At 37.6% G+C, this 24,862-nt stretch overlaps 1 protein-coding gene across 1 annotated transcript; it reads right to left on the minus strand.

Moving 5' to 3' along the window:
- Positions 1-204: 204 nt before the first annotated feature.
- On the minus strand, positions 205-24,862 carry ttc21b (tetratricopeptide repeat domain 21B). Its single transcript, XM_063006253.1, has 29 exons — positions 24,738-24,862; positions 22,581-22,710; positions 21,235-21,345; positions 20,945-21,111; positions 20,702-20,824; positions 19,795-19,952; positions 17,835-17,919; positions 17,617-17,715; positions 15,868-16,060; positions 14,546-14,643; positions 13,807-14,007; positions 12,702-12,831; positions 12,462-12,619; positions 11,548-11,772; positions 11,136-11,374; positions 10,120-10,192; positions 9,185-9,295; positions 7,434-7,572; positions 7,182-7,288; positions 6,826-7,014; positions 4,749-4,859; positions 4,584-4,665; positions 4,249-4,399; positions 3,754-3,915; positions 2,140-2,335; positions 1,057-1,281; positions 738-858; positions 586-653; positions 205-485 (listed from the first exon to the last, which is right to left on the minus strand). Exons 1-29 carry the CDS (start codon positions 24,768-24,770, stop codon positions 408-410), a joined length of 3,963 nt encoding a protein of 1,320 aa, XP_062862323.1. The 5' UTR covers positions 24,771-24,862; the 3' UTR covers positions 205-407.

Here is a 24,862-nt window from a genome sequence, read left to right on the forward strand (position 1 = left end):
AATGTTTATAGAATAAAAAGTTAAAATAAAACTGGTGCCATCACTCTACTCCAACTCCTTGCGACCATATGGATTTAGTGTTTCTCCAAAACATCATGTATTATTTATAATATAATAGTAATAATTCAAAGCAGATCTACATATATTTTGTACTGCTTTTAATACAATTATTTTTCTGAAAAGTTAAAAAGTAATTCTCATAAATTGACTAATTTAAGTGTTTAATTAGAAAACAGCATTCACACATTTTAACACCATATTACAACACAATATTATAATAAATCAACTTATAACACCACTGTTGTTCAATACAAACACGTTTTTGCTTTAACCCATAGTTAAGCAAAATAAGTCCATTTAAATACACAGTCAATTAAGGTCAGACAGACTTCTCCACCCAAACAATGTTATGATCTTAAAGCAGCTCTTGCTTTGTCTAAGATGTCCTTTCTTATCCTTGGATAGTTTGGGTGTGCATCCAGAACCTGGAGACAAAGCAAATGTAGGAAATAAGATATTATTGTTTTAACATGAAGTGTTTAATACTGTAAAAGGAATCGTTTACAAATATAGTATTTTACTCACTTTATGACAAACATCTATGGCATCAACATGTCTCTTTGCCTTTAGATAGTTAAAGGCAAGCTTGTACCCTACAACATGTAAAACAATATATTATATCAACAGGTACCAAATTCCACGTGCATGTAAAGGAAAATGTTTTTAAGTGAACACACCTATAGTCGGGTTAGTCTGATTGCCATATTTCCAGGCCAGTTCATAGTTCATAGCTGCATCTCTGAATGACTGCTCCTTCTCCATTATGTAACCCATGTATTCATAAGCCTTGCAGCATGACTACAGGAAGTATACACATTTTCTAGTCATGATCTTGTAATAATCCTACTGCATTTATATTAAAGTTTCACTGCTGCAAAATATTAATGAGAATAGTCATGCAAAAACTCAGATGTCCACCTTTTCTGAAGGAACTATAGTAAAGTTCTCACCAGCTACAAAATCAAGCACTCCAAAAATTATTTTACCCATGCTAACCTTATTGTGGCGCAGACAGCGTTTTAATAGCTCTCCTGCCATGTCATATTTGCCTGACTGGATGTAGATGTCTGCCAGGAGCAGCCAGCTCTTCTCGAACTCGTCTGCATCGATGATTTTCCAGTTCATCTTAGCAATTCGTTTCAGCTGATTTCTGGCTCGAGGAGTCTGTTTCAGGATCATGTAGGCTGTGGCCATTGCCAACAATGCAGGAACATGATCTTTCTGCAGTATAGGAGAGTGGAGACAGAGTCGTTAAAACTAAAAAATATATATTTTTAAAAATCGGACTCATGGTAGTACATAGCTGTTTATCTTTCTGGAAATACAGGGTGCAAAGTTAAAATACAGATCAGATTCACATATACACACACCTAGGAGCATGTTTGGGAGGTGGGTGGTAATGTATGAGAACATGCCAAGATCAATTCATACAGTGTTTAGAGGGAAGGATCAGACCAGGGTCAATGAAGCTGGGCTCCACCAACACCACCTATTGTGCCACTGGCACCATGTCAAATACAACCTGTAAAGGGTGCCAATCTATCTCAGGGCATCACATACATACATATCCACTCACTTATTAACAACCCAGAGGCAATTTAGAATAGACCAATTCAGCAGATCCAGAATAGTGGGTCTGAAGCCTAACCAGAATAACTGGGCACAAGGCAAGAACATACTGGACAGAGCTCCAATTCATTAATAGGCATAACACATTCACAGATTTATTCACTGAAGCACAGCTATGAGTCCACAGGACCTCAGACCTGCTGAACAGTAGTGCTGCCAGACAACTAAAACAGCTTAATATTTTACTCAGCCACAGCTGGAATTAGAAAATGGCTATGAATGTATTACACTTATTACCTAAAATGTGATTAAAAAAAGTTTGATGAGTATCATTTCTGTGATGTGCTATAATGTAATATAAACTCTGTGAGCTTTCAACCCTGAGCCGAGTGCAGACTTCTGTTTATATAAGGATTTGCAGTTGATTTGTGCGTGTGTGCGTATGTTTCAATATATGCTTTTTAGAGGGGTGTGTACACAATCCACCTTGTTCATCTGAATTTTGCGCACCTCATTGTTTGCTATCTCAGTGAACACGCCAAGAGCTTTTTCTACGTTGGCCTTCTGCCTAGTGGCAAGGTAGCAGTAGTGCTGCAGGATGCGCAGCTGCACATGGCCCTGCGAGGTCTGTGGCTTCAGTTCCTTTAGCAGCTTTTCTGCTGTTCGTACTGCCAGCTGCTCTGATTCCTGCTTCTCTGTGGAATTCCTTATATGGCAAATTATAAAGAAGTACAACAACTGAAGTTAGGAATATGATCAATTTAACAAGACAGTACAAGTAGATCGTGGCAGGGTAATTTACATGTAAAGTCAGGTGTCAAGAAAAACCTGTACAAATAAGCAAATTTGTAGAGGCATTTGAAGAAAGGTATACTGCACAATATATGACATAACTGAGGAATTAACAATCAACTAGCCTGTGTGACATTTACAAAATGCTAAAAAGGTTCAACTGATTTCAAACAGGGTTAATTATCAGGGCAAGGGCAGAAGATGCTTTAATAACAAAGCATGTTTAACTTGTTAGCATTTTTAGTAAGAAGAGTAACAAAAGGGACATTTGCATTAGAATTGCCAGGAAAAGACATTAACAAATAGGCCTTATGTTGTAGCTAAAAGTGCACATTTAATGATGAGATACTTGTGCAGTAATGTAATACATAAAAAAAAATACATAAAAACAGAAGAGCAACTGCTCATCAGGTAAAAACTTGATCAGACTGTGTAAGCACGACCAGTTTGTTGACAACTTTAAAAGAGAGATACAGTGGAGTAGCAATTCATGCCTGTTATTCCAGACAAATGCACATGTCAGACTTTATTCATGCAAAAGCAAAAACAATAATAGCCACTGGTCTAGAAAGATGTGGAAAGAAAGGTGATGTCAGAGAAGTCATGGTCAGCATATTATATTCCTATTAAGTAGGCAAGTAATTGTGACATACACCAAAAGAATGGTACATGCCTGCATGCTTGGACTCTACATGGATGCAGTCAACCTAACAGCAAAGCATGAGGGGTCAGTACATGGTGTGATAAGTATAACATTTATGCTATAGCATTTATAGGCAACACATCTTCACACAGTCCGACACCTATAGGAGATTCTGAACTGATGTTTTACACAGCTGCACATGCACCAATTCAGGGACTGTTCTTTAAATAAATGGTGTGTGTGTCATTGTTTGTCACCAGCCTGTAAGTCATATTTACCATGTACAGTAAATTGCAAAGTTTGCTGTAGCTAACAGTTTTACTATTATTTAGTTGGATTTCCAAGGCTTTACCAAACATAGTTTTGAAATGGTCATAGTTTTAAAAATAAAAAGCTCAATGTAAAGCTGTTCTCAGTGGTGTCTTGGGCATTGTAAATAAACAGCATACAATTTTTGAACATCTTAATGGTTTAACTATGCCAGATTCAGTATTTCTTAATATTCATTGCACATTTGTTGATCAATAAGCCAATACCTTTAGTTATGATAAAAAAGCAATTCCATGCTGCATATTAACCAATTTTCTATATTCTGCATATCCTGAGTTGTGATCATGTGGGACCATTTCCCATGTGTGTGTGTGTGTGTGTGTGTACCACAGAACTGTGGTGTTTTCTTCTGTACTTACCCAATGTCTCCATCCAGGTTTTCAAACACTTCTCCTCCCATAGTCTCATTGTCTGGATTCAGGCAAATTTCAATCATGTTATAGACAGCATTCTGACCCCAGTCATTGTCCTTGCGAGCCTTATTGAAGTGGCGCAAACCTTCATTCGGCTCACCTGTGTACCTGAAGCATTGTACTTGGGAATTATTTTAAATCAAACAATATTTTAAACAAATGTTTGACACCAAAAATCATTTCTAAAATCATTATTTCACTTAGCATATTAAATTTAGCGTTAGATCAGGTGGTAAATGAAATGTTCTGTTATAATGTATAATGCACATTACAGTAGTGTTTCTTAATTCTGTTTCTATAATAGTAGTATTTTCCTGCTCCCTATACATGTGTATTAACACACTTAATACAAAGTGCTCAACAAGAATTGCAAAACAGTAAAACATTGACCACAAAATCAAAGACATGTCAACTCCAAATAAGTTTACTTAGTATTCCTACCACAGGTAAAGGCCTTTGCAGTAGTTGTACCCAGGCTCAAACTTAGCCCTGGGCAAATGTTTTTCTGCCATGTCCAGAAACCTGGGAATGTCCTCCAGTTTGCCAGCTCTGCGCAGCAGATCAATCAGCCTGGAGAGAGTTGGGTAGTTGTCTGAGAAAGAATAGATGTGGGAAAGACATTAACAGAAACTCACAACAGGCCAGCATGCAGCTCTGTATTTGTGCGCAGTACTCAGGTTTCCCTCAACGCTCCCTCGTTAGCTTTGTTTAGATGGGATGCAGAATGGAAGTGTTGAAAGACTGGCTTTTGGAAGGGGATGTAAATGATGTCACACCTGGTTTCCTCTCCAGCAGCTGCTGAAAATGGAAAACAGCCTGCTCATAGTCCTGCTTCCTGAACATCAGATCAGCCATCATCTACAGACAGAAAGAACAGAGGACTTGCTGTTAGCAGGAAAACATCTACATGTCAAACAGGAATCTTTGGTAGATTGACTAACCAGTGTTGCTGCCTCATTAACAGGATCATTTTTCAGGATAGCACCGCACTGCTGCTGGCAAGCATCTACATCATCCAGAGTTAAATAGAGCTGGGCTAGCTCCAACATCACCTGGTTTAAAATATGATAAAAAATAAACCAATGCTAAAAGACATAAATATACCAATGCATGTCATTTTGACAACTAAAAATATCCATGTTAAATGATATTTATTATATTTTGCTGGTAATGAACTATACAAACAATGGTATACAAAGGTATAATTCTACATTTTACCCTTAACAATAAACAAAAACAATGTGGAATGGATAATTCCCCTTGCCAACCCAAGCCAAGCACTTTTTCTGCAATTTCCCTGGTATGCTATATTAGTGGGGAAACAAAACCCAATATGTAGAACCACAGGGTAACTACAGGTTCAAAGTATTTTGCCAAAAATGTGAATTAACTGAAACTGCTTACAGCTAGTAGTGTTAGCACGCAGTCAAGTGGCTAGTGATCTGCTAGTAAACTACAATAAATGATAAATATATGTGGATGGCTAACTATAAGCTTGTTGGTTTTCCAATTCCAAAATAAACATTAATATGGAATTACTTAGTATAGTGTAGAGTATAGCGTAGTCTGCAGCTGTAACAAAGACACGCAAATTGGATTTCAATATCAGAGTCTTGGTTTGTATCATCATATCCTTTGTAATTTACACTCACGGAGCACTTTATTTGGTATATATGGAGATGTACCTAATCTGGTACATTCATTGATAATTTTATAAGCTACCACATAGATGAACATTGTGGTTATACAATAACTGACTTTGTAACTGACTTGTTCTGTGCTCTGTACCCCTCTGTATCCCATTTGAACACAAGAAAAAAAAGCTAAGTTTCTACAAGAAGTGCTAATAAAGTATGTGATCCTTATAGAGAGGTCAGTATTTGAAGAAACATTAACAACACTGCTGTACCTGATACACACATAGCAAAACAACACACACTAACATGTCATTACCATGTCTGTGCCATGGCAGCACTGAGAATGGTTAACCACCCAAACATCATCTGTTTAGTGGTGGTCCTGTGGGAGTTCCTTCTGATTAATATGTAGGGCACAGGAGGTAACAAAATGTAGAAAGCAACAGATGTGCTACAGTCAGTAACCGTATGCTCACAAAGTTTAGCTGTACAGAAGGTGTAGCAAAAAATATTCATCAGTGAATGTAAGTAACAGATTGGTGTGCCTAATTAAGTGCTCAATGGGGGTATGTAGCAGTCGTCAAGTAGTCAATACTGTCAAAATATTAATGTCCTTTATAACAATATTCACACTTTTGCACACTTGCTAAATTAGTATGCAAGGTCTCCAGTTCTGTTTTAATGACCAATTATGCACCCGCATACTCACTCACTCACTTTCTTAACCGCTTATCTAATTAGTGTTGCTGGGGGGCGTTGTGCTAGAGCCTATCCCAGCTTTTCAATAGGCGCAGGGCACACAGTAACACCCTGGACGGGGCGCCAGTCCATTGAAGGGCAGACACACATACACAGACACACATAGACACACACAGACACACACAGACACACACAGACACACACACACACACACACACACACACACACACACACATTCATCTATAGGGCAATTCAGTGTCTCCAATTAACCTGACTGCATGTTTTTGGACTGTGGGAGGAAACCGGACCGAACATGCAAACTCTGCCTGGGGAACGAACCCGGGACCTTCTTGCTGTAAGGCGACAGTGCTACCCACCGAGCCGCCGTGCTGCCCTGCACTCACATACTCTAATAATAATAAACTGCTTTATTATCATCAAAAATGTACATGTTTAAATAGAAATAATAATAACAATACATTATTATTTCAGTTACAACTAACATTATTTAAAATCAATTTCAAATAAGTATATTAAAGTTTTTGCTCAAAGATTAAAATACAAGCAACAGCAAGTGTTATCATTTCGCATCACACAGAAAGAACTTAAGGGTGTTATCAGGCTCGTGAAACACAGCTGCAGTAAAGGAACACACTGCATACACTGATTCAACCGTGCTGACCTTGCTGTCGCTCTCGCAGTACACAAGCGCTTCTTTGTAGAATTTGACGGCTCGCTCATAGCCACGCTGGTTGCTGCAGTGTTTGGCAATTTCTGCACATATCTCTGCGGCGAGCTGCTTCTGCATGGGTACCGCGTCAGGCTGCTCTAGCTGAACACGCTTCAGCACCTTCGCCTGTACGTCCCTTGCCTGACCAAACAAACACACAATGTGGAACACTAGATATTAACCAGCTTATTTACGGATTTCAGTATTTATCACATGGAACACAACCTTTGATGTTTTAATGCCGGGCAAATCTACAATCAGCAGAGCACTGAGAGATTAATGGCATTATTATTCATCAATATACATACACGATGTAAAGAAAGCAAAGTCTCATCATTTTTATTGACTTTGCTCTGGATCTTGGCCAACAGTACAAGATAGCGGCAGTCATCTGTTAGCAAAGGCAGTTCATTCACTAAAACACAAAAAACTCAGAGGGTTAAAATCTTGAGTAGATGAGAGATGGTTAAATATTTGCTACAAAAACTTGCTTTTGCAAGTCTATTGTTCCTTAGCAACTGTTCAGGTTTCCACATCACAAGCATCGATTCCTTCCTCACCTGGGTCATGAGATAGCGCTTCCTGTAGAACCTTCTCACAGCGTTCATACTGTCTTAGTTTCATTAGCAGCTCCGCCAGGTCATAGCGCAAGAAGTTCTGCTGACCACTCTTCAGGGCAGCTTCATAATAGTTTATGGCCTAAAAATCATCATACAAAACAGTGTTAGGTTATTATCTCCATATGCTCCTTTACTTACCATACATTTACATTTATTTATTTGGTAGACGCCTTTAATCTAGAGTAACAATAAAATAGGATACAATTAAAGTCATAAAAGGCTACGAGAATTACACTGAGCTACCACTGCACAAAAATCAGATCAACACTTAAGATATAAATATTGACAGTTGTGGTTCTGAACTCAACATTATTAGCATTAGGATTACATTTTTTAGATTGGTTCACAAAACAGTATTTGTTTATTCATTCTTTTTTCTTTCTAGTTCATCCTTGTGAGTGTTGCAGGGGGGGTCCAACCCCATTCACACAATGTGCCAAGTTGAGTCACTTAACTTTTGCATGTTTTTTGGTGGTAGAAGAAAACAAAATACCTGGTGAGTGGTCACAAGGAGAACAAGAGAAACTCCTCACAGACAGTGACTGGAAGAAGGGAATTAAACACAGGTTTCCAGGACTCATGTTGCTGTGTGATACGAACTCAGCTACTTTATTTGCCAGTATTGACTGGAAGAGGTTAGCACAGCATCAACTGACATTCACTGATTTGTTGGGCCACAGTGAGCCACTAGAACAGCTTTAATGCACAATTAAAATAGATTGTAGTCCTGCAGTATTGAAAGCATAAATGCTTTTTAAATCAGTTTAAATATTCATAAAACCTTTTAATGACCCTGTGGACATAGGTTTTATCTTCTTAAAACAAACCTCCCCATCAGGATAGAAATGTTTCATCCTACTGATCAGGTGATTTGTCTATAAAATATATTTTACATATTTGTAGTGAACCCAAACCATGTAGTATGACTGTCTGGATAAATCTGCTTTAATTGCGTATAATCATGTACTGTGTATCATCACTCGGGTTATTTCCTGTTAATCAGTTCAGATTCCTAAGGCAGTGGGTTCTGTTCTAGCCATTGCAGTGTCATGCCTGTATGCAGACAAACAGATGGTCAACAGAACTGTTTGGGATCCTGGCAGCTTACTTTTCTATTTCTTTGTACTACATTATTCTTAAAGAAAAATTTGTTATAAAATTCTTTAAAAGTATTTATATATTGTTAGTTTGTTAGTACATTGTTAATGAAATGATTTTAAAAGAATGAATGAATAAACTAATCATTGGTAAGTGAACTTTTTTTTTTTAGTGAATGATTACTAATGCCCACTCCTAAAAAGTATAATCAATTTTTTAATTTGGCATCAGTATTGAAGGATTAGTTTAGCCGACTTCCCTGTGTTTAGAAGAAAATGGTTTGATTACTGGCAGAGTAAGTTTAATTTTATTTGTGCCATTATATAATTATAATATATATTATACAAAATAGCCTGAATGTTCTTACAAGGTGTTCTTTAAATATTAGTGGCACAACGTCTGCCAGTAAATATCATTTGATATCACAATGGCTACAAACATTAAATATTCAATGTAAGCACTGTTGTTCTGTGTAAATACAAATGTCAGTTTGAATATGTGAAAAGGAAACACACCAGGACTTTTTTTTTGTGTGTGTGTGTGTGTGTGTTTAAAGAACAGTATGATAGAAATGTTTTTTTTCTTTTGCTTACCTTAACATAGTTATGAGTCTTAACAAGAGCTTTTCCAATCTTGCTAGCCACAGCACCATCTTTGGGGTTTCTCTTTAATGCCTGCTCAAAAACCTCAATGGCCATCTCAGGCTGCAAATATACAGTTCCATATTCAGTTAAATGTTTTAATATTAGAAATAAGGTAATTACTTTATATTTGCTTGGGTATGCTCTCAAGGGTAAATGCAAAAAATGGGCACAGAGAGAAAAGTTAATCAATAAGTCAAGAAGTCAAACAGTAAAAGAATAGTTAAAAATCATGGTAAGACTTACATGTACATATTTCTTACTTTAACTGTATTTTATAATTTTGCATTTAAAACAGCGGGGTAGTAACACTCCAAAACAAGCATTGTTTCTCATTGTGTTTAGATCAGACCGAGTTAATTATTTGAAGGAAGCAATAACATTAAATATGTATACAATAGCTAAGGCAAACACTGCTTACTCCTTCAATTATTTGACCAGTTCAGATATTTGGCTTTCTAACCAAAGATTAAAAAGTAAAAGGTTTTATTTAATACTAACTCGGCTGCTAATTAATGAAGAACATTATTATTTACACATTATCGCCATTTTATTACATACACCTACCACATCTTTTGTCAGTCCCCTACTACCCAGTTACCTCGAGTGGCCAGATACATGGGTGGTGGAGCATACCCAGCAAAGCACAGAGATAAGAGATAATGGGATTTTAGTTGGTTTTGTGCTGGTGTTGTTCAATGCAATAGTGTTGTGCCTCATACACCCACACCAGCTTCACATGCAAACCCAAATAACATTGATAAGAGGTGATTTTATGGTAGTCCATTTTACAGTATGTCACAAAGACCTAGTGTTTCTATTAAGAACACCTACCATATAGATGCATTTTGTCAGTATACAGAGTGTTTATAAAAATTAACACTAACCTCTTGGATGTTCATGTAGGCATCTCCTAAAAGCAGGAAAGTATGTGAGCTGGGCATCTTTTCCACTAAATCCCTGTTAAAAGCAAATAGGTGCATATTTATTTATTTTATTCTATTACATCCTGTGCTAAATGCAAGGGGTATATTCATTTGTGGAATGTATGGTTGAGAGAAAGCATAAAAAATATGTTTTTAATTAGCACAGATACAGATTGCTGAATGTTTTTACCTTACACCTTATGTAAGGTAGATGGTAAAATACCTAAATTCTTTGCAATCTCGCATTGAGAAATGTTCTTTTAAATTGAAAAGTTTAAAACACAATAATAAGCCTTAACCAAAGTTTGCTTGGAAAGATTGAGCCTTTGATAGATCTTTTTTTTTTTTTATAACCAATCATGATCCCCTCACCTGTTACCAATTTACCTGCTTATTGTGGAATGTTTTAAAATCTTGTAGCTTAAATATTCTATAAACTTTCCACTCCTATTTTGCCTCATCTCAGCTTTATTTTTTGAGTGTGTTGTAAGCATTAAATTCTAAATTTATTTTTGCAAAATACATCAAGTTGGTCAGCCAAAGCATTAAAAGTAATTTCTTTTTATCAGTTTAATAAAGCACAAACCACATGTTCTTGTTTTTATTGCATTGTACAATAGATGAATGTACTATTGTATATTGTATGTCTTGGCAGTCAGGTTTAAATCCATGAAAATAATTTACACCTGGCTTTTTGTGGATAATCCCTAGCCGGATACAGTTCTAACACTCAAAAAGTGTAAATAGAAAATGTAAACAGTGTCACTATTCAGCTTGAAGGTGTGTGCAAAGCACTATTTGACTTTCTAACTGATGTGATAAACTGATAGTGTAAAAAAGGCTGCCATTTTATTTTGTATAAATCCTATTATGATTTTATATATTTGCAATATAGTTTATCAGTATTTAAGTATTTTAATTAAAATTAAAAAATGTATTTTGACATTTCTGTATACAACATCTGGTTTTCTACTCACCTGTAGCAGCTTACATAGAGCCGTTTGTCTTTCATGTGATTCAGGTAGATATCTGACATTTTCTCAATGGCCTGCACATAGTACGGCTGCTCCTGTGTGATGTTTCTAAGTATGTTTAGTGCGAGCTCTGTGTCCCCTCGCAGCAATGCAAGGTCAGCATTAGCGATGGTGACTCGCAGTTCCTCAGGAGTACCAGTAAACATATTTATAGCATCCTGCATCACTTTAGCTGCCTCGTGCTGCGGTCATTAAAACAAACAAACAAACAAACAAAAAACATAGACCTTAGACATTTGAGTTAATCTGAATACAAACAAGCAACTTGATACTTTTGCATTTTAACTACAAAAAAACTTGGCATCCTGCTTCTTTAACTTTAAATGAATCCTAGGTTTACAATCACAACTGTCACCTGTTCTCCATTGATCCAGAGTGCCTCTGCCAGCTCCAGATACACAGAAACACAGTCTGCAGTGCTAAGTTCCACTTTCCTGGCCTTGAATTTGGCAGAGGAGCCAGTTTTCTTTACACAAGGCAGACTCATGGCCAACTGTAGCGTCTGAATGGCTTCCTGCAGCTCGCCCATTTTCCTCTGGGTCTGAGCTTTAATAAGATGATAGAGAGGATGCTCCCTTATCTGATCAACACAGAGAAAAAGAAATAAAGTCATAAAAGAAAATAATTCTCATGAGGAAATGAATTTGTAGCTAATAGTACCAAAGATGACCATAAGCCTGTTGGACAACCAATGGCAAAATCATAGACATTAAAATGGAGTTGCCCCATCACACGTTGTGACTATATCAGACTTTACTCTTATTTGTAGCTAATAGTACGAAAGATACATAAACCAATGTTAGTGACAGTTGTAGCCTAGCGGTTAAGGTACTGGACCACTGCCAGGTTGCTGCTGTTGGACCCTTGAGCAAGGCCCTTAACCCTCAATTGCTGTATACTGTCCCACCACTAATGTAAATGTAGTGACAAAGTATTGTGTTGACAGTTTAGCGGCCCACAATCTTATTTTATGTTGACGTATCTACAGTGGTGATCACTAGTAACTACTACACTATATCAATAGCTGACAATAAGCCTGTTGGACAACCAATGGCAACTCATGGACATTAAAATAGAGTTGCCACATCAACTGTTGTGACTATATCAGCCTTTACTCACCCAGGGAAGGCATTCTACAAGATATTGGAATTTGTGCTTATTTAGTTAAACAAGCATTTATGGGGTCAAAAACTAGGTCAGGGTTCTGTGCAGGTCAATAGAGGTCAAACTCATCAAACCATGTCTACAGATCTTGCTATAAACTCTTACCTCGAAGTTGTGGCTGAGGCAGAGTTCCAGAGACTGGGAGGAAAGTCTGAAGTTGCCTTGTAGGAGATGAATTTGTGCCATAAGAAGGTGAGCATCAGCAAAGGAGGGTTTTTGATCCAAACAATGCTGCAAGCTGCTCTGAGCTGCCTCGATGTTACCTGAATAAAATACAACTCATTAGCAAGACTTAAACAATTTTCAAAATGTGGCAGAAAACAGATTTTAATGTCAAACATTTACCGGTGAGAAATCTGACTTTTGCCATCAGAAACACAGCCTGGAGGAGCCCAGGTACAAGCTTGACCACTGTATCTAACACAGATGCACAGTGTTGTAGCTGAGGGGCAGGAGGCTGGCCCTGGGCTGGAGGCTGATGGATGGAAGACAGGACAAATTAATCCAAACAGAAAGAGATGGACAAGATCTAGGAAGGCTTTGAGGTGCTACCAGATTTCAATTTTATTTTTGGATGTTAAAGCAAATTCCAACCCAAATTAGTTTAATATTAAGTCAATTCCATATTCCATTCCAAGTCCAAACCATGGAACAATATGAATGGTCTCTGGCATAAAGTACTTTCCAATTAAAAGTATTATAAAGCCAGTGGACCATCATCTAAATGTGCACATCTCAGGGCATTATACTTACCCCACCTCATAGGAACTTATTTTGAAGTGGCTTATAACCATCAAGTAAACCATCAAGTAAAACTGTCATCGACTCAGAACTTTACAGCTTTTTTTGTCAGTGACATAGAAAATCTGAAAGCATTATTGGAGAGTGTCTTCTCACACTAGTAAACCTTGGTAAGATAAAATTAAACCTGTGTTGGTCTAAATTAGGGTGCAGCTAGTGCTTATGTATAACAAAGGTTACATATGCATAAGCAAATGCTAAACAAATATCCCTGTCCACACTATGTACACACGTGAACACATCTAACACACCGTCCTACTGAAGTCAGGAGTTTCTGCCAAGCCTATTACTAACAGGTATAAAAAAAATAAATGATATGCTTCCAACTTAGTGTCAACTGTTTGGGAAAGGCTGGTGTCAACTGTTTGGCAAAGGTGTCTTTGTTCTGCTATGACAGTTGGGACATATTGTGAAACTAGACTTTATTATAAACTAGACTTTACTATAAACTAGACTTTGAAGTAGACAAACAATACACTAAAGACTGAGAAAAATATAAACAGCTAATTCACAATTAGGGTTATACACAGTGTATTAGTTTTTGTTGTTGGTATGTTTATCTCCATAAATACAGTATAACCCCACAGAGTTAATTAGGAAACAATAGCTGAAGTAGATGCATTAACTTCACAAGTCACGTGGGAAAGACCTTGGAAGGACAGAGTGCCAGGTATTCCATAGCGATCTCCAGCAGGAAGTCAGGGTTAAGTTTGTCATAGTATTCCACGCTGAGCGGCAAATTCTGGAGAGTGGAGAAGTGTGTTTCCACTGTGACATTCAGCAGTGTGGTCACCTCATCCTGAGACTTTCGTTTCTTATTGGCCAACACTGCTTGCAAATACAGCAGCTCCTAATACACACAAACACACACACAAGTCAGAAGTGTAAAAGAAAAACAATAACTGATGTAAAACTCTCAGGAACAGGAGTAAACTGGGATCCAGTACTTAATGTTTGAACACATTGCTTATATTAAGTCCACCACTGATCCTACTTGAGTCTTTTTAACATGCACACACAGTATTGCACTGAATGTCACTATCATGACAGCTCTTATTTATTTCATATTTGATATTTTGGACAAATTGTCAGAAAAAAGCAATTCATTGAAAAAAAAACATGCCTGGAAATGTTGAAGGTAAAATATGACGATTGGAATGCAATTAGAAGAACAAAGAACAAGCAATTAAGAAGCCTAAAGACCCAAACAGAAAACAGTGTTATGCTGTGGAACAGCAAGATGAATTGGCTTCTCTGAGCAAATAAATGTGTAAGTGTGTGTGTTGCCTTCTGATGTACGCACTTTATGCACGTAAGTTCCTGATTTCCACGCTGTGACCCTGATCAGAAAAAAGTGATTTGTACAATGACATAAATGCACGTCTTACTGCTGATTTGCCGATTGACTGCTGGATTTCAGTAAGGAACTCAAGCTGCTGCTCAGCGTCCTGCAGGTGGCCCTCGATCAGCTGGCATCGAATAATACCTGCAAGAAACAAAGATATTTATATACACCAAAACCTGATAAACACGGGAAACCATGAGGAACATGAACACTACCAAAACAAAGCACTGAATGTCCTTTTGGCAATCTACAAATGTGTGACAAGGAATGGATTTGTGCAGCACAATCTAAAAGTGTTCATGAAAACCAATTTTCAAAATCTTGAAAACCTATTTGAAGCACTGGAAAAAAGTGACATAAATTCAGTTCAAACTGTTTAAAAGTACAGCCTGTTGTTTAAGCTGTTTGTTGTAAGTTTATGATTATTATAAAACCAATAAAGATTGTTGGTGTGTGTAAATGTACATTAAATGACACAACAGTGAGATAAATATTTGCACAGTGCAGAGAAACAACATAAGAGACACTAGGATTTACATTTGCAACCACAGCTGGTGTCAATTCCCACACATCATTGTGGACAGTGATTTACCCACCACAACTGGTACCAGTGTTTGGTTTGGTATGAAATTTCACAGATAATTCTGGTATGTTCCATATAAGATTAATGCTGGATTTTTGTCCAAATTGGTGATGGAGCAATGCCGGTATTAATGTGCATCTGTTATGAATAATATAACTACTATTTATTTGGAAAGCAGATCAAATGAAGGACTCATACTGAGTGTTGTACACTTCAGCACGATTAGGGTGTAGTTTACATTTGATACTGTGATTCTATTAATTCTAAGAACAAACTTTTATGCATCTTGCTAGGCTGCTCTACTTCTTTGGGCATTAACACATTGGCTAGAGGGTGGGTTAGATGACTGTTTATGCTAACACTTCACATGCAAAAAAAGTGCTGAACTTTATATGAAACAGAAACCATGATGCCACTGGCTCACAGTTGATCTTTATCCTTTTAATAACATTTAATGTAGAATGTAAAATAGCCAAACATGCCTGTTATATTTTTCGCTGTATTACTCTCAATTAACATGGATCAACTACTTTAAGGTTATTCTTAAAATAAGGGAATATCTGGGGTTGCTACCCACCCCATTCTGATTAAGCAAGCCCATGTATGTCTAGGAATGGCTAGTATTGCTTAAATTGAGTAACACCATCCTATCAAAGAGCAGGGTGAGTAATGCCAAGAATGCTATGGCAACATTCAAGTTTAAACAAGAAATCTTCCAATAAAAAGATGATTGCTTACTGCTGTGCCTACTATCTTGTACATATACTGAATTCAAATCTTACCTATCAGAGCAAAAACACTGCTCTCATCCAATGTCATGGCAGTTTTGTACCACTTTATGGCCTCTTTGGCTTTGCCTTGCAGAAACAGCTGGTAGCCCAGTTCAGTGGCCAGCTCTGCATCACCTGATGCTTGCGAAAATGCCTGCTCCACCATTGAATGGGTGTGCTGAAGCACTGTTTCTGCTCTCCCACACTGTAAATGAAGCCACATTATCAGTTACAAAGGTCAAGTATTGGGATTAAGTATTTTAACTTAATTGCTCTGTTTAAAATATAATGCAATCCATTAATCTAAACAGTAAATCTAAATAAACATGATTTAGCTGTATTTTAATTTAAAAAGCATTACAAAACATGAAAAACACCTGAGTGTACAACACTACAAAGCATTTAGTAGTCCTCATTGGAGACTAATGCTGTCTAGTTTGGTCTGAACTGTGTTAAAATTAAACTGGGAACTATTTAAGTGCGTAAGCAAAAACAGTATTCTTAAAAATGTAAAACAGCATGGTTTATATAACCATGAAAGGAGTACAAGAAGTACAGAGTACAAGAAGTGCAGCAAAGAGGCATTCACTTGAGTATTGTTTAAAAGGTTAGGTCTGTACACTTGTGGAGGGAAGAGGGACACTGAGTTTTCTTACAAGTGGTTTAAACTCATTTTACCATTAAGGAACCAGCAGATCGAAACCCCACCTTACTTGTATGCTAAGATCTTAGAAAAAAATAAGCCAGGCAACCTAAGGTTAAAGATAAGAACTGATGTGGAACTGTCTAGCTCTGAATCAAGGAGCGTAGATAATTTAAAGCAGAGTCCTTTGAGGCCAGGAAAGCAAAGACAAGAGATTTGAACTTGATCCTGGCTGTGACGGAAAGCCAAAAAGTGATTTCACTTTCTGAGTTTCAAGAGAGAACTTGTGAACCAGGTGAGCAGTAGCCATTTAAATGCTCTGCACTGGAGATAATGAACATGAAGGCACACATGTAAGTAAAACATCAAGTAGTCTTTTTTAGTTTAGTTGTTATATGTTTCTGATGAAGTCAAAATGTTAAAGTTCCTGTCAAGAGGCACAGCGAGGTTGTGAGCTGTGTTGGTTGGAGGCCTGGTAAGGCTGTCTATTAAAATTTATAAATTCAGTGTAAAGAACTTCTTTACAGAGGTAAAAAAGTTCCATTTTATCCCAACTGAGTTTCAGGTTGCCAGCCAAGAAGTGATGTCTCCCGCATTTATTTTCTGTGGACGTCAGGATATTATGTGCATAACTATGAAAAAAAACTTTAAATCTAATAAATGAGCCCAGTAATTCAGTGTTTTGTTTAATAGGATTTTAACGTCATGTTTTACACTTTTGGTTACATTCATGACAGAAATGGTAGTTACTCATTACACAAGATTAATCACTTCTCAAGGTGATATAGAACACAGTCTTGGACAATTTAGTGTCTCCAATTCACCTCATTTGCATGTCTTTGGACTGTGGGAGGAAACCCACGCAGACACGGGGAGAACATGCAAACTCCACACAGAAAGGACCTGAACCGCCCCACCTGGGGATCGAACCCAGGACCTTCTTGCTGTGAGGCGACAGTGCTACCCACTGAGCCACCGTGCCGCCCCAGTAGGTCAGTGTACAAAAAGAAAAAAGTGAATCAGAAACTAATCACTGAGAAACAGGGTCATTTCGACTGCCAGTTCTCCAAAACCAATATCCACTATGATCATTAAAAATCATTATAAAAAGATATTACCACTCTGGTAAACGCTAAAGACATTCTGTAAAGAAGTTCTGGGTTGTTGGGTTCTTGTGTATCCAGATTGCTTATCAGGTTCGACAGCTGCTTTACTGACTGCAAAATAACACAACACAATTAAATGCTTTAAAAGAAACTTTTAGGGATTTCTTTAGCTTTATTACAGCTAATATAATGTAATATATTGACTGTTGGTATAAGAGTTATTGTTAGACCTCCCCAATGTCTCCTTCTCTACAGAGTGTGTGCAATGCCAGCATTCTTAATCCCTCCAGATTGCTTCTGTCTTTCTGAAGAAGCCTGAAGCAAAGCAAAAGGTTAAAAAATACATTAAAACACTAATTTTATACTTGGTTGGTTTATCGCTATAAATTGGTATACTATGGAGTTAACATAATAATACAGTGTTTATTGCTACAAGATAGTAGACTTAGCCTACCACAGTCAAAAAAGTTTAGTTTAAATCTAAATTTCTGTTCATTTAAAGATGTTTGGTCCATCACATGTGGTACCCACCAAGGTTAAGGGGTTTACCACAAAACACTAGCGAATCCCAACATCTGTTTACTGTGTTGTCCCATAAAATAGCCTAACAATAGCAATGTAAATAAAACATTTTGATTTTTTAATCATTTAAACAGTTGTTCACTTTTGTACAAAACAAGTGATCATGTGGGAGCTGATGGTGCCATGGGAAGAGAATATGGAGGAAGCTCATGAGAGAAAGCTGGCCAAATATCAGGAGCTAGTAGAGCAGTGCAGGAGCCAAGGCTGGCGGGCTCTTTGCTAGCCAACTGAAGTGGGCTGTCGGAGGTTAGCTCACTCTGTAAAGCACTGTCAGGCCAAGGACAAACTGGAGCGGCAAAGTTGAGGGCCATTCGTTCCACCACAGAAGCCACAGAGAAAGCCACACGGTGGCTCTGTATAAAGAGGGCGAGCTCGTGGACCGCTGCTGCTGGGGTGCAATCCGGGATTTGATCAACCCCGGATGGGTAACCTGGGCGAGGGGGTCTGATGTTGAAAGACCCGAAACCCCCTGTGACCCCAGGAACATCACTGATGATGGATCCCAACGCATCCAAGAGATGTATCTTGCAACCAAACTATTTAAATACAGTAGTATTCCATTCAATTTGTTTAACAGTAGATGAAGTTACACTTCAGTGGCCTGTTTGTCATGATGGGGAAATAAATTCATGAGAATAAATCACAAGAAATCAAACATCACAGTAGAACATACTGGTCTAGTCAAAATGATGTGGCAAATTCAGAGCTCTGATCTTTTCATTGACACTTTTATTTTCATTGTTTTCTTACACTATTTATTACACACTATTTTGTGAATTCCCCCACTTTCCCCTTCCAATTTGGAAATATTCAAATTCCCCCATAGCTCTCTGCTACACCAGTTGAATATGGGGTTACATTTTGATTTCTGGCAACTCCTGATAAAAACAGGCTGTGTTTAAATGTTCACAGTGTAGTTTTAAACACAGCTTTAAATATAATTTCTCTAGACATTTGCAAATGTATGGAATGCATGACTCTACAGATGAAACACTATATAGCAGGCAAGCAGCAAGACGAATAAAGCCTGGATAGTGCAACAGGCAAACAAAGAATACAATCCCCGAAAGTAATGGGGTGTGCATTAGTTAGCGGTTTAGGAATTGAAAATCAGTCCTGAACAGAAGTCTAGTTCAAAAGTGAGAAAAAACAGGTGTGAGACGCTTTTCCTCTGTTTTGACGCTGTTCAGTAAAGGATAAGTTGGCACAGTGGCACAACCAAGTCCTAAACCACTGAGGGTCGCACACACTCTGTAGCAGTGCTCCCTGGGTTTTGTGTGGCTTTTGGGTTAAGCCTCAAAGGCTTCTTTGATTCAACCTCCCTCTGGCAATAATCCAATCGGGAAAGGAGAAGAGAACAATGGCCCAGTATCTGAGCCTGGATTTGTGGTGTTACATTTGATTTTCATTTACACTTGAACACAGATTGATTTATAGTAGCACATACTGGCCTAACCTAATGACATTACCTTTGTCTGTTTAAAAGTCAGGAACACTGCCTCGGTGCATTTAAACTAACACGTATGACATTTAAACATAATGCAGTAGGGGAAAAAAAGCCTGCTAATCTGAGACCGGAGTGAAACAGAGCGTTGAAAGAAACGATACCTCTGAGCAGCATCCACAGTCTGTTCCCAGTCCTGTAGGCTCAACAGTAACTTCATCTTCTTCACCAGAGCAGGGATAAAGTTTGGGTAACTCACAATAACTTGGTTAATCGTCTCTAAAGCACCAGAGTAATTCTGCCGGAACTCGTTATACTGTACCTGGAAGTAAGATAAAAAGCTAAATAGATAAATAGATAAAAAGAAGTGCAATAACAAGCTCAATAAAAGTCTCTTATTTCTAGATCTAGTGTGATCTTAATTTTAGAAGATAATAGACAAAGTAAATATTTGCATTGATTAGAAAAGCATTTGTACATGATATGTCACAGGCTTTTAATATCCCCCCCCCCCCCCCCCATCCCATTTACCCATTTCACCATTTCACCTAATTGAACTGCCACCTCAACCAGACAGCAGAAGTCATGGTTGCACTGGCAATTGGGAGAAATGCCTCCCGGCCTTTTGTTAGTCCCACAGACACAGCCAATCACAAGCATTAACTAGAGGAACTTCCCCTGGTGGCAGGCTAGCTAATCACTCTTTTCTAAGCAATTATTGTCACACTTGTGTTCAAGTATACGACCAGCAACTTTTTTTTAATGTAAATAATTAGCAATTGTAAATATTTGTTTCCTGCATTATATTCTGTTCTTTTCTATTCTTTCAAAATTGCAAAACAATTTATGCTGCCTTACTATGACGTTCCTAAAAAATAAAAATTAACTATTTTTGGTATTCTAAATTATTCTGAATTCGGGTGGAACCTACAAAATTACCTCATAAATACACTTCAATAAAATAGTATTATTAAATTCCTAGCATCACAGACCAAGTAGTGTTTCAACCAATGTAAAAGCAAAATACAAATTACACTTCAAAACATGAATGATTCACTTCTTTTACATTACCTTTCCCATCAGAGCTAAAATGTTGATTTTCTCTTTTAAGGCTTCATCAAAGTATTTTCCAGATTTTTTTACATAGGTATCTTTACCAGATGTCAGATCTATCCACCCTTTTAATATTAGTCCCTGAAAAACATACATTAAAAAAATTTGAGAACATCACACTGCTTGGATATTTTTATTGTCATGATACTGTTTATAAGTTTATTAGATTAAATTATAATATTAACATTTTAAAACTCTCACCTCTGTAGAGCCACTGGATATTTTGATCATTCTGTCTACATACTCTCTGGCTTTGTCATTGCGGCCCAGCAGCCAGAGCAACATCCCAGCATAGTACAAAGCCTTTGGGCTGGCACTCTTACGATTCTCCTTAACTTTCACGTCAAGTTCCTGGATGGCATCTCTGTCTGAAGTTCAAAAAAAGAAAAATATAAATATGATAATAATATACAGAATACATAAGTAAATATATGGTGAACTTAATGCAAAACAGTACAACATGTGGTATAATGTGATGTGTCACTATCTACCTGGATTAGGTATTTTCTTATGAGCGTAGATCAAAGCCATAAGTGCACACAAAGATACATCTCTCCTGTCCTTTACTTGGTCCAGCTCCTGAATGGCTTCCTGCAAACGGTCTGAGGAGAGAAATTTAATTATACACAAAACATACTGCAGATTGTCATTTATGATAGGACAGAACACATTTTGAAACTCATAATCAAGGATTTATATGCACTTGTAAAAAATATAAGCTAAAATATGCTCAAAATAAGCAGCTTTTTTATAATAGGTGACAAGTTTTATTAGTGTTTTTTAAATTCATTATTACACAATAGGTTGATCGGGTGGTTAATTACGCTCGGCCAGCCAGGTATTTACATACAGATATGACTGTATGTCCAAGGAGAGGATGGCCAAGACCACACAATGCATTTAGCATCCTGTCTGGGCTGTGTTACTGCATTGCACACAGTGTTTCATACACTATATGGCCAAAAGTACAAGGAAATCTGACCATGAGCTTTTTGGACAACCTAAATGTCTGTGGGAATCTGTGTCAATTCAGTTGATGTTCATCCCAAAAGTGTTAAATAGGGTTGAGGTCAGGGCGCTGTGCAGTCCACTGCAGTTCCTTTACATCAAGTTAGTCGAAACTTGTCTTTATGGAACTTGGTTTGTTTACATGGTAGTTTGTTCCACAGTCATGCTGGAGGAGAATAACTCAAATATTTGATTTACACTTGTTAGTAAAGGGTGTGACGTTAACGCCTGTGGCTTAAACATCTAAACCTAATAATTAGGAAGGGGTGTCCACATACTATTGGCCATACAGTGTACATCTAGTTAATCAGGTGAGTCTAAATAAAGACAAGTGGACTTATGGTATTATTTTCTTTAAAACATTTAGGTGAACTTAATCAGTTTAAAGTTCTCACATTGGCTCACAACTACCCGTCACTTTAGGTGTATTGTATTAAGCAATTTTTCCACAACCACAGCACCATAAGCTTTTTAATTGAGCTAGGAGATCTGCCATATTTAATTTAAGATAAGATGGATTTTAAAGATAAGATTGAGAGAAGGTTTCCTGTGGTCATGTATGGCCTTGCAGTAGGAATGTAAACTAACACAGCAGTGTTTTTCAGCATATGTATTCTGTGCTACACTTGTGTTTTATAAAGTTATTTTAACAATTATGTTTCATTGCTTTCTTTAAATTTTCTCCACCTTATTTGCAAAATTAAAAACAAAAACATGCTGACCAATGCATTTTTGATTTACAGCTTGTTTGAGGAAAACTGTATACGACAGACAAAGATTTGCTTTTTTACAATCTATGACACTTGGAGATGCTGAATAAACAATTTACCTTGCATAAGAAGTCCATAGGCATGGAGGAATTTGTAGACTGGGTCACTGCTCAACTTATGCTGGGCTTCACTTGCAACATTCAAGACAAGACTGGAATACTTCTCCTGGCAGTAATATATGATCAAGGCCTAAAAATATGACCAAGTATTGGTGTATACGACAGATTCTTTCTTTCAGGAAACTTTGTTTTTTAAAAAAACAAATACATTATTATTATTAACATTTTACTGTTACACAGTAGCAAATGGTGGCAGAGGGAGTGACCGGTCAAGGCCTTGGGAATGTTTGCTTAATTCTTGCTATTTATTTTATTTATTTAATGATTTGTTAGTAATGATTTGTTATTAAAACCATCAAATGCTTCATAATTTGCTATTTTGGGCTTGGCTTGCTATGGACTGGCACTATCCAATGTGTGTACCTGTCTTGCACCCAGTGTTTCCTCACAACACCAACCAGAATTAAGTGGTTAGGGAAAATGAATAAAGTAAATAAAAACCGCAAAAGGTAAACATAAAGCAACCAGACTTGTTTTGTAACTAAGTCTTGTAACTGATAAAAGAGTGCTACAGAAACACATATCCTGGGGATTTGGGTTTAGATCATCATCTTCAGTCACTGTAAGTACTGTATTTGTTTTCACTGTGCCAGCATTTATATACGCATTGATATACTGACCAAAACATGCTGAATGTAGGATGGCTGTTGGCATTGTTCCTAGGTGTGAGTGAGTATGTGAACCTGTAAGTGCGGCACCCTGTTTAGGGTGTATTCCTGCCACACGCCCAGGGTTTCCAGGGGGCCACAAAACCAACTTCTCAGTCATAATGTTCAGTGAATGTATTTAAGTGATAATTAATAATCAGGTAAAATGTCATAAATGTCATAAGTAAAAGACAATGGTAGTTGTAGCCTAGCGGTTAAGATACTGGACTAGTAATCAAAAGGTGGCTGGTTCAAGCACCACAACTACCCCTGGGCCCTTGAGCAAGGCCCGTAACCCTAAATTGCTTAGAAAATATATACTGATCAGCCATAACATTAAAACCACCTCTGTGTTTCTACACTCACTGCATTTTATGAGCTCCACTTACCATACAGAAGCACTTTGTAGTTCTACAATTACTGACTGTAGTCCATCTGTTTCTCTGCATGCTTTGTTAGGCCCCTTTCATGCTGTTCTTCAATGGTCAGGACCCCACAGGACCACTACAGAGCAGGTATTATTTGGGTGGTGGATCATTCCCAGCACTGCAGTGACACTGACATGGTGGTGGTGTGTTAGTGTGTGTTGTGCTGGTATGAGTGGATCAGACACAGCAGCACTGTGACACCTCACTGTCACAGCTGAACTGAGAATAGTCCACCAACCAACATACAGCCAACAGCGCCTCGTGGGCAGCGTCCTGTGACCACTGATGAAGGTCTAGAAGATGACCAACTCAAACAGCAGCAATAGATGAGCGATCGTCTCTGACTTTACATCTACAAGGTGGAGCAACAAGGTAGGAGTGTTTAACAGAGTGGACAGTGAGTGGACACTGTATTCAAAAACTCCAGCAGCGCTTACCAGCACAACACACACTAGAAACAAGGAGGTGGACATAATGTTATGCCTGATCGGTGTATACCAATGACTAAATGGGTGTGAGCTATAGCTAAAATCCACGTAGTGAAAGTCAAAGAAAATTGTAGTTGTAGCCTAGTGGGTAAGATGCTGGACTAGGAATCAAAAGGTGGCTGGTTTAAGCCCCACCACTGCCAGGTTGCCACTCTGGGGCAGAAAATGCAAGGATAGAGAAGTTTTATATGATAAAGTATATCTTTAAAAAGGAATATCTGCCTGTTGGAACAAACAAGATTATATGTGTCAATGGACCATAACAAAGAACAAGTTGATATAATTCAAGGTTAAAAAGGGTGATAAAGTGCTTACTTGCAGAACAAAATGTACAAGAATTCAAACCTAACCTAATCACAAAGTAGAATATAAAATTCCCCCAAACAATAAGTGATAGTAATATAGTAAGAAACCGAGCATACAGCAACAGAAATGTAAACTAACAGATTCAGTCATCTGAGAAGGATGCACCACATTACATCGTGTTTGTTAGCTAGCTTCGACTTGAGATTCAAACTAACATGCAACACTTACTAGTGTTACCGCTTCATCCTCCATTTCAGCCATTATTCCGCTCTGTATAACAGATTTATTACTAATAAACAGTCAGTGTCTCTTCCTGGACATTTTTACTCATCTTTCGCCATCTTTAAGATCAC

This window comes from Trichomycterus rosablanca, chromosome 12 (genome assembly GCF_030014385.1).
Source record: "Trichomycterus rosablanca isolate fTriRos1 chromosome 12, fTriRos1.hap1, whole genome shotgun sequence".
Classification (NCBI taxonomy): Eukaryota; Metazoa; Chordata; class Actinopteri; order Siluriformes; family Trichomycteridae; genus Trichomycterus; species Trichomycterus rosablanca.

Excerpts from the sequence above, each read along its gene's own strand:
- ttc21b (XM_063006253.1), bottom strand. The coding sequence starts at position 24,770 with ATGGCTGAAATGGAGGATGAAGCGGTAACACTA. Across the intron at positions 21,346-22,580 it reads CTATGGACTTCTTATGCAAG|ACCGTTTGCAGGAAGCCATT; the intron begins GTAAATTGTTTA and ends TTCTCTCCTCAG. Across the intron at positions 11,375-11,547 it reads TCTGGATCAATGGAGAACAG|CACGAGGCAGCTAAAGTGAT; the intron begins GTGACAGTTGTG and ends TAATGACCGCAG.